The sequence below is a fragment of the Chrysochloris asiatica genome, unplaced genomic scaffold (assembly GCF_000296735.1).
Source record: "Chrysochloris asiatica unplaced genomic scaffold, ChrAsi1.0 scaffold00089, whole genome shotgun sequence".
Classification (NCBI taxonomy): Eukaryota; Metazoa; Chordata; class Mammalia; order Afrosoricida; family Chrysochloridae; genus Chrysochloris; species Chrysochloris asiatica.
Window position 1 is genome coordinate 5,260,823 of NW_006408607.1, and position 11,098 is coordinate 5,271,920.

The window sequence follows — 11,098 nt, forward strand, 5'->3', positions numbered from 1 at the left end:
GCCATCAAGTCAGTTCTGACTCACAGCAACCCTGTATAGGGTTTTCGAGGACAGACATCTTTAAGGGAGCAGAAAGTCTCATCTTTCTCCCAAGGAGCAGCTGGTAGATTCAAACTGCTAACCTTGCGGTTCGCAGCCCAGTTTGTAATCCACTATACTACCAGAGCTCCTTTAAAACTTGGTTTCAGAAGCTCTTGAAAATGCCCTTGCAACTTCTCACCTGCTCTATGAAGTTGTGCTCTTTGAGGGAGTTCATATTTTGATTTTATCTTATAACCTGAAACAGGTATAATCTGAAACTTTGAAGCTGGTTCAAGAAAGCAAAATTGAATTTTCTTGGTCACCTCAGTGTAAGTTGTGTTCCTTTTGACCGTTTGTTAGTCATTGATATTGTCTGCACACACTGGTTATGGTACCTAGTTATCCCAGTTTACGTGGACCTAAAAAAGTGATTATGGATTCGAGTCAAATGGTCAATACACTTCAGCTTTCTGAGTCAAAATAATAATGAAAACAGAATAAGAACAAGGCCTCTGTACTGAAGGAACCCTGCTCAGGGTCACTGAGTCAGAACCGACCCCACAGCACATCACCACCACCACTAAAGACTGGTATGGGAATGTTCTTGTTGCCAAACTTAGGAGTTTGTGCTTTGTCCTTGGGGCAAAATAATCAGTACAGAAATTTGAATTTTGTAAAACATCAAAATCAAAGTCAGAGCAGGTATCAAAAACAACCTTCCCAATGGCTGGTGCCAGTTTCTTACTGCCTCTATTCATTTCTTTTGGACTACTTACCTTTTGCGCAAATAATTTTAAAAGAAAACTTTTATGTCTACTTTTCTCCATGCCCCATTGACAGCATAAATGAAAAAACAAAACGATTCTTCTAAATAGTGGCCTTTGATGGCCTAGGTTCTAAATACCTGTTGTTGTACATTCATAGTCAAAGCTGGTCACATCATTGAGTCTCTTTTCCTGATACTCCGGCGGACCAATACACAGGACATCAGAAACAGTAGAGTTTGTCATCTTCAACCATAGATACAACCACTTGGCTTTGCAGTCACACTCAAATTTATTGCCCCTTAAATCTCTATAAAACAGAACACAACACATGCAAAGAAACAGACCCGTTGAAGATCGTTTGTCAGTCATGCAAAACTCCAAAAGGGTTCACATCTTAGTATACAAGGGGACTTGGAAAACTTTGTGGAAAAAATAGTTAAAAGATTATGGAATGTTTTCCCACGTGCTTTTTGAAGTCCCATTGTATTTAGTATCCAAAGAAAACCAAAATCCCTTTAAAAAATGTTTGTATTCAAGGCATCCTATTTCTTGTACTTGTTATGGGCTATCATTCATGCTCCTGTCGTTGCATTGGTACCCAAGGGTTTAACAGGATGGCAAACAGACAGCTGTCAATACTGAGAGCTTCCATCTCTCCAAACTCCCTTAAGAGTGGTACCATGTCAGGCTGAAAGCAGGGCAGGGGGGACAGTAAGGTACACTGACACAGGTTCTCCTAAACACAGTCAGAATGCTACAGGAATAGCACAGTCTGCTGTGCTGTGGTGGCTTGCATGTGGCTGTGATTCTGGAAGCTATGCCACCGGTATTTTAAATACCAGCAGGGTCACCCATGGTGGACAGGTTTCAGATGAGCTTCCAGACAAAGGCAGACTAGGAAGGAGAAGAGGCAAACAACTTCTAAATGTTTAGCCACTTATGGAAACCTTATGAATAGCAGCGGGGCACTCTCAGATAGCACCAGGATATTGACACAGTGGCAGAAGCAATGGGCTCAACCATAGCAACGATTGTGAGGTTGGCACAGGAGCGGGCAGTGTTTCAATCTGCTGTGCATAACATTGCTATGATCAGTACTGACTCGAATGCACATAACAACAACAACAACACAGGAAGATAGCTTTCACAAACACAACTGAAACCATAAGATCTTGTTAAACTATGTCCACCAAGGAAGTGACAAATGCTACAAAACAAAGCAGACAGACCCACTATCTTAGGGAAGCAGCCAGCCTCATTTACCATTAACCTAATGGTACTAAGTATATTATTAAATAGCAACACCCAACACAACACTCAGTTTAGGCTGACTTCCAGCATGCACTACTCTGGTAAGAATTTTAGTTGTAGTAAGTGGGGGTGGGGTGGAAGGAGGAACGTTTAAAACCATGGTCAACTGGAACACAATGACAGTACGCAGAAACTTAATAATTTTCATTACTTACAGTTCAATCAGAGAGTCTAAATCACTGAAGACATCCCTTGGGAGGGCTTTGATGTGGTTATTGGCCAAAGAACTAGAACAAGAAAGTCACATTTGAAGGTAGTTATTATCGTCATGCCTTGTCACTCCCATGTTCCTTAAATAAAGCTAATGATTTCAAACAGAGCACTAAGCCTCTTTGTGGACCACCAGAAGAACAAACAAATCTGTGTTGGAAAAAGTACAACCCGAATGCTCCTTAGAAGCCAGGATAGCAAGACTTCTATCATATTTCAGACATATTATCAGGAGGGACCAGTTCCTAGAACTGCTCGGGACAATGGAAAGTCAAGGAAAAGAAGACCTCTAATGAGATGGACTGCATCTCGTGGTAACAGCAATGAGCTCAAACATCACAACTGTGAGGCCAGCACAGGACCGGACAGTGTGTTGTTCGGTTGTGTATAGGGTCACCATGAATCGGAACTGACTAGATGGCACCTAACAACAACAAGCCTCTTTATCACAATGTGGTTCAATTGCCAGCTTTGGCCATCAAGACTGAGGTAAAGATGTGGGTTTAGTTTAGCTATCGATATGGAGATAAAGATAAGACATCAATGACCGCACACAAGATGCTGAGTCTGTCACTTGCTTTTTGTTGTTTTAACAAGATTTACTAAATTCTTTCTATACATTGGAGTCCTGGTATGACACTGTTGGCTAAGGTGCTGGACTGCAAAGTCAGTTTGAACCACAAGATTGGTGGTTCAAGCTCATCTGCTGTTCCTTGGAAATTCTATACCAGGTCGCTACAAGTTGGACCCAACTCAATGGCACTTAACAACAACATACATTGGTTAAACCTCAGATGACTTCCCAGGTTAATGTGAAGATCAGCTAAAAAGTCCTTTGGTGACTTACTAGGCTGCCCATTGTACTCTGCTTTCCCTCCCCTGTGGGACCACAGCTCTGGCGACCCAGATCCTGCCATACTGCCTCCTTGCTAGTCCTCAGACAGGTGAAGACTCCAATATGGATGGAATTGGGTCCTCTCAAGATATGAGTTGGGACCCTATGCCCTGTATCTATGAACATATCCTGTTTGGGGACAGCAACTCTGTTGTCATGTGAATGAAGCCATGTCAGTGTAGGTGGTGGTTATGTGCCGTGGAGTCGGTTCCAACCCATAGCGGCCCTGTAAATCTTTGTGGGAGCAGAAAGCCTCATCTTTCTCCCACAGAACAGCTGGTAGTTTCGAACTGCTGACCTTACGGTTTGCAGCCTGATTTGTAACCACTATGCTACCAGAGCTCCTTATGCCAGTGTAGAGTGGGTCATAAATATAACCACTTTTCTGAGTCATTCTAAAAAGAAATTAGACACAGAAGAAGCACAAACTGGGAAGGCAGGTGTCACATGAAGATTATCAAGCAAAAGAGAAATACGAGGGCTACCAAAGCTGAGAGAGACAAAGATCTCCCCCAGAGCCCACAGAGAGAGCCTTCCCCTAGACCCAGGCCTGAAATGTGTAACTTCCTGAACTGTGAGAAAATACAAGTCTGGTCTTTGAAGTCACCCACTGCATTATTTGTTACAGCACCACTTGGAGACTAAGACAGACAATGAACTTACCACCTCCTTCAGATCTGTCCTTAACTGTCACCTCCTCCCCAAAGCCTTCCCTGCCATCTGCCTGTCCTTCTCTGTGGGTCCCGACCACACCTCCGCCTTTCCACTAACTATATATTGTAAGGATTTATTTGTTATTGAGCCCTTGTGTGGTGCTGTAGAATAAGCACTGGACTACTAACCTCAAGGTTAATGTTTCAAACTTTCTCCAGGGTTGCTGTAAGTTGGAACCAACTCAGCAGCACACAACTACAACCACACCTGTGTACTATCTGTGCACCCTCATGAGAGCCCGGGGGGTTCACTGCTTGACTACTAACCAAAGGGTTGATGGTCTGAGCCCATCCAAAGGCATCTCAGAAGAGAGGTTTGGGGATCTGTTTCCAAAAGGTAACAGTCAAGAAAGCCCTATGGAATGCAGTTCTCCTCTGACACCTATGGGATGGACATGAGGCGGAATCAACAAAACAGGAACTGTTACTGGTGTTGCTTTGCCTTCTCTCAGAGTCCTGGTGTGGCGCTGTAAGGTAAGCACTAGACAGCAAGGTCAGTTTGAACTGTGAGGTCAGCAGTTCACTCACCAGCCGCTCCTTGGAAACACCATACAGGGTTGCTGTGAGTCAGAACTGACTCCACTGCACTTAGTAACAACAACAACACGTAAGCAACATGAGGACCTTTTGTCTATTTCCCCCACTGCTTTCTCTTCAGCTCTCAGAATAGTGCCAGGCACATAGAAGGGACTGAGGAGATCTTTGTACAAAGACTGAAGTGCCAACAAGAGAGTGCTCAAAGATGGAGCATCCTGTTCCAAGTTCTCTAATAGTCCACCTAAGTGAGTTCTACCACTTAAGACACTCAAAAAACAAAATCAGCAAATTACTCTTTTGCATAAAGACACTCAGCTCTAACCCTTAATGATAATATAATAAAATCTGGAATAACCAGGCTGCTTGGGGAATGATTTCTCGTGGTCGATTTCATTTTCCCATTAATGACAGGCAGCTGACCAGAAACCATTTTGCATTTTTGCTGTGTTGTAGAGCTTTCTCCAATGTCCTCGTCATCCAGCCCTAGGATGAAGACTAGAATAGACATAAGCCAATCTTTCTCTGACAACTCAGGATCTGACAGTGCCCATCACCACCCTGCGGAAGGTGAGTGGCAGTCATGCAGGGCTGTCGCTGTGGAAAGCTGCTGGTCCATGGAGTCAGTGATGTCCCATAGATACTGTGCTTGAGTGAGAGTCAGCCAGCAAACGGATGTCTACTCTTTCTTGTTTTACCCACAAAAGAGTGAACAGCAAATATGCAGGCGAGGCAGTTTACCATCCTGCTCTTTACATTGTTCTACTGGGTCTTCATCATGACCCATGCAGAGAGATGCAATAAGGAGATGGGGGCCCTCCTTAGAGCTGCCTGGCTGTGCAGAGTGGGAAGCTTTGAGCTTACTGTTACTCCAAATGTTCTTCCTTCCAGATTGTTGGTAGGTGCCATCGTGCCAGTCCCCGAATCATGTCAGCTTCATGCACAATAGAGGAAAAAGCACTGCCTGGTCTTGCACTATCCCCATGATCAGCTAAGGATCACAAGTCTGTGATTCCTATGGTATGGTTTTCAGGGGCTGATTTGTGGAAGTACTTTGCCAGGCCTTTCTTCCTGATGCATTTTAGTCTGGAAGCTCAGCCAAAACCTATTCGCCATCATAGTCACACACACACTTTCACAGATGGACAAGTGGTGAAAGTAGATGGTACACAGGTAGGGAATCGAACCCAGGTCTCCTACATGGAAGGTAAGACTTCTACCACTCAACCATGACTCCCTTCACTGAGCCTGGGCTTCTGAAAGCCCCTATCATTGTCATTGTCCTTGTTGTCCTATGCCATCCAGTCAACCAGAATAGATTAAAATGCAATTCCACACATTATTTTTTGCCTTTCTTTCCTAAACGATTTATTTTTATATTTAGTTTCTAAAGGTTCTGGAAAATGGGAACATCCTCTGAAAGGTACTTTGTGAAATTAAACAAGAATAAAACTGCTTTTTATTTCTCTTCTGATTGAAGTTACTTGTTCTACAAAGTACAGTGCAAAAACATGTTTAGCTAATTCCTTAGCTAAAAATATTAGCTTACTTTAATTTATTGACCTGAAGTGGAAAGAATATGCAAGATGATAAGAGATCACACACACACAAAGGTGTTCAGCAACTATTCCTAGCATTCAATTTAGTTTCCAGAAATTGGCATTATTCAGATGGATTACTCATCTCATTTACACTCAGCTTTCCACTTCATTTTGTCTATAAATTCATTGCACTTCCTTCATTTTTAAAACAATTTAACAGTTCCCTGTCCCTTGAGGTTTAGCAGATTGCTAGAAAACAAATGTCCTAGATTTTAGTTACACATTGGCCCTGTTCCTTCAATGCTTTGAAACCTGACCTATGCAAGTGAATCTGTGGGTACTGTAAATGTTTATAAAAGATCAAATCAGATAATTAATTTAAAACAAGCAAATTCCAGATAGTGGTGAGCAAGCTGATGGCCTCAGTTAGCTGCTGTTGAATCAGAGCCCAAATCACAGTGACCTCATACACAACAGGACACAATGCTGCCTGGTCACTCTGGCACCATAGTGACCCACTGGGGTTTACTGGCTGATTTTCAGAAGTAAATTGCTAGCCCTTTCTTCCTAGTATGTCCTCATCTGGAAACTCCCCTGAAACTTGTTCAGCATCATAGCAACACAGAAACCTCCACTGCCACATAGGTGGAGGCTGTGTACGCGGTACATTGGCAGGAAATCAAACCGGGTCTCCCATGTAGTAGGCGAGAATTCTACCACAAAGCCAATGCCTTCTTCTCTTTCTTAAACTCCAAACCAAAGAGACTGCCATCAAGTCAGTTCCGACTCATAAGAATTCTATAGGACATAGTATAGAACTGTGCCCACAGGGTTTCCAAGACAGTAAATCTTTACAGTAGCAGACTACCTCATCTTTCTTCTATGTAGTGGCTGGTGGGTTCGAACAACCAACCTTTTAGCTAGCAGCCCAATTCTTAACCCATTGTGCCACTTTGTGCCTTTGTCTTTCCTTGGTGGTTGTTGTTGTTAAGTGCCATAGAATCAATTCCAACTCCTTGTGGTAGTTGTTATTGTTGTTAGGTGCCATTGAGCCCATACCAACTCATAGAGACCCTATGTACAACAGAATGAAACACTGCCCAGTTCTGTGCCAAACTCACAATCGTTGCAACGCCTGAGCCCATTGCCACTGCGCCAATCAATCTTCTCAGAGGTCTTCCTCTTTTTCTCCATCCCTCCACTTCTCCAGTGACTGGTCCCTCTTAACAACATGTCCAAAGTATGAAAGATGAAGTCGCCGGACTTCCAAGGACCATTCTGGCTGAACTTCTTCCAACATAAATTAGTTTGCTCTTTTGGCAGTTCATGGTACTTTCAATACTCTCCTCCAACATTGTAATTCTAATGCATCAATTTTTCTGCACTTTTACTTATTCACTGTCCAACTTTTGCATGAATATGAGGTTATTGGAAAGACCATGGCTTGGGTCAGGCATACCTTAGTCCTCAAGCTGACATCTTTGCTCATCAACAATTTAAAGAGGTCTTGTGTAACTGATTTGCCTAATGCAATATGTTGTTTGATTTCTTGACTGCTGCTTCCATGAATGTTGATGGTTGACCTGAGCAAAATAAAGTCTTTGATAACGTAAACCTTTTATCCATTTACCTTGATGTTGTTTATTTGTTCAGCAGTGAAGGCTGTGGTCTCTGATCTTCATCAGTAAGTATTTTAAGTCCTCTTCGCTTTCACTATGCAAGATTGTATCATCTGCATATCGCAGGTTGTTAATGAGTCTTCCTCCAATACTGATGCCACATATTTCTTCATAGAACCCAGCTTCTCTGATTATTTGCTCAGCATACAGATTGAATAAGTATGGTGAAAGAATAAAAGCCTGGCACACACCTTTCCTAATTCTACACCATTCAGTGTTCTCTTGTTCTGTTCAAACAACTGCCTCTTGGTCTATGTAAAGGTTCCTCATGAGCACAATTAAGTGAGAATACTCATTCTCTGCAATGTGATGAGCCACACAAGCAAAAGCATTTGCGTCATCAATAAAATACAGATAAACATCTTTCTGGTATTCTCTGTTCTCAATCAAGGTCCATCTGACATCAGCAATGATATTCCTCATTCCATGTCCTCTTCTGAATCCAGCTTGAACCTCTGGAAGTTCTCTGTCAATGTATGTTGCAGCTGTTTTTATATTCATTAGCAAAATTTTACTTCCATGTGGTATTAATGATATTGTTCAATAAATTCTGCATTCCATTGGGTCACCTCTCATTGGAATGGGGACAAATACGGATCTTTTCCAGTCTGCTGGCCAGGTAGCTGTCTTCCAAATTCTATTGGCATAGATGAGTGAGTGCCTCCAGTGATGCATCAGTTTGTTGAAAGATTTCAGTTTGTATTCTATCAATTCCTGGTGCCTTGTTCTTTGCCAGTTCCTTCATTGCAGCTTGAACGTCTTCCTTCAGTATCATTGGCTCTTGATTTTTTGCTACCTCTTGAAATGGTTGAACATTGAGCATTTGAGCATTTCTTTTTTGGTACTGTGACTCAGTATACTCTTTCCATCTTCTGATGTTTTTTGAAACATTCAATATTTTACCCATAAAATTCTTCAATATTGCAAGATGGGCTTGAATTTCTTCTTCAGTTCTTTCAGCTTGAGAAATGCTGAGCATGTTTTCCTTTTTGGTTTTCTAACACCAGATCTTTACACATTTCATTATAATATCTGACTTTGTCTTCATGATATAACTTTTTGAAAATTTCTATTCAGCTTTTTTACCTCCTCATTTCTTTCATTTGCTTTAGCATCTCTATGCTAAGAGAGCAAGCTTCTGACTCTCTTCTGACATTCATTTTGGTCTTTTCCTTCTTTATTGCCTTCTGAATGAACTTTTGCTTTCTTCCTGTATGATGTTCTTGGTGTCATCCCACAACTCTTCTGGTCTTCTGTCTTTAGTGTCTAATGAATAGAATTTATTCTTCAGATGATCTCTAAATTCAGGTGGGATATGTTCAATGTCATATATTGGCTCTTGTGGACTTGTTTTAACTTTTTTCAGCTTCAGCCTGGACTTGTATATGAGCCATTGATGGTCTGTTCTACAGTCTGTCCCTAGCCTTGTTTTGCCTGATGATATGGAGCTTTTCTACTGTCTCTTTCTGCAGATGTAGTCAATTTGAGTTCTGTATATTCCATCTGGTGAGGTCCATGTGCATAGTCATCTTTTATATTGTTCAAAAGAATTGTATTTGCAATGAAGAACTCATTGGTCTTGTAAAATTCTATCATGCGATCTCAAGCATAGGTTCTATCACCAAGGCCGTATTTTCCAAATACTGAGCCTTCCTCTTTGTTTCCAGTGTTTGCATTCCAATTGTCAGTAATTATCAACACTTCTTGATTACATGTTTGATAAATTTCAGACTGAAGAAGTTGTTAGAATTCTTCAGTTTCATCATCACTGGCTTTAGTGGTTGGTGCGTAAATTTGAATAATAGTGACATTACCTAGTCTTCCGTGTAGGCGTATGGACATTATCCTATCACAGTGTTTAATTCAGGACAGAGCTTGGTATATTCTTTTTGATGATGAATGTAATGCCATTCCTTTTCTATTTGTCATTCTTGGCTTAGTAAACCATGTGATTGTCAAATGGCCAATACCAGGCCATTTCAGCTCACTAATGCCTAGGATATCAATGTTTATGCATTCCATTTTATTTTTGACAATTTCTAATTTTCCTAGATTCATACTTTGTACATTACATGTTCCAGTTATTAATAAATGTGTACAGTTGTTTCTCTTCATTTTGAGTCATGCCCCATCAGAAAATGAAGGTCCCAAAGACTTGAGTCCATTCACGTCATCATGGTCAACTCTACTTTGAGGAGGCAGCTCTTCCCCAGTCATATTTTGAGTGCCTTCCAACCTGAGGGGCTCACCTTCCAGCACGGTATCTGACAGTATTCTGGTGCTCTTCATCATGTGTCAACATTCAATATTCTGGTGCTGACAGTGTTCCACTGCCATTCATAAGGTTTCCAGTGACTAAATATTCAGAAGTACTCTGTCTCTCCTTCTTCTAAGTCTGTCTTCATCTGGAAGCTCAGCTGAAACCTGTCCACCATGGGCAACCCTGCTGCTATTTAAAATACACAAGGCATAGCTTCCAGAATCACAGCAACACAAAGCCACCACAGTACAACAAACTGACAGACGAGTGGTGGACTCTTGCCATAGAAGTTTTAAAAAAAGTATCTGAGTGGGGGTAGGTCAGTTCATTCTTTAAACAATATATTAAATGCTTTACTAATTAACTGTTTAATTAGTAAATACAGGTCCAGCCTGGAGAAGTCAACTTTAATAATCTCCAGAAGCAAAGCATGTATGGAAAATCTAGCTCAACGACCAGCCCAGGGATCCATCGGTGAATCAGAAAGCCATGTACTGGTTTAGCCCTGTCTGCACGGGCCCTCCCCTCAGGGAGCTCTCCACAGGGAGATAACAGGAACATCCACTGAACCATAGCACTGATGTTGCCAACGTCTGCAGTGACGTGTGCTGTGTGAAGCAGACCATGAGGGGTAGAGGAGGGGTTAGAAATGATTGTATGAAGGAGACAAAACCTCATTTGGACTCCAGAGGAAAGAGAAAATCCCCAAAGGGCAACAGCAGAAGAAACAGCATCGCGGGACAGGAAAGGATGTAGGTCCACGGTGGGAGGAGGCGCATGTGCACATGGCCCCCCCCCGAGAACTTGGTGTCTGGAAAGCATTCAGAGAAATGATGCCGAAGAGCTGGGGAGAAGGGGTCCCCTAAGTTTGACACACCCTGACGGGTGTAACCACTGTCATCAAGTGGTTCCCACTCTTAGTGCCCCTAGAGCACAGAGTGGAACTGCCCCCCTAGGGTTTCCAACCCTGTAAATCTTTACAGGAGCAGCAGACAGCTTTATCTTTCTCCTGTGGGGCTGCTGGCAGGTTTGAACGGCTAGCCTTCAAGTTAGCAGGCCAGTACTTAACCCACAGTGCTAGCAGGACTCCTTCCAAATGGTACTGTTGTTGTTTGTATTAAGTGCCATCGAGTCAGTTCTGACTCATAGCAACCCTGTCTAGGGTTT

The 11,098-nt window shown here is 42.2% G+C and overlaps 1 protein-coding gene across 1 annotated transcript in view; it reads right to left on the reverse strand.

Moving 5' to 3' along the window:
- Positions 1–11,098, reverse strand: part of LGI2 (leucine-rich repeat LGI family, member 2) — a 63,350-nt gene that overhangs the window by 42,051 nt on the left and 10,201 nt on the right. Inside the window, exons 5-6 of the mRNA XM_006866315.1 lie at positions 2,255–2,326; positions 926–1,095 (exon numbers count right to left, since the gene is read on the reverse strand). Of these exons, the coding sequence (XP_006866377.1) occupies positions 926–1,095; positions 2,255–2,326 (242 nt within the window). The remainder of the gene's footprint in view (positions 1–925; positions 1,096–2,254; positions 2,327–11,098) is intronic.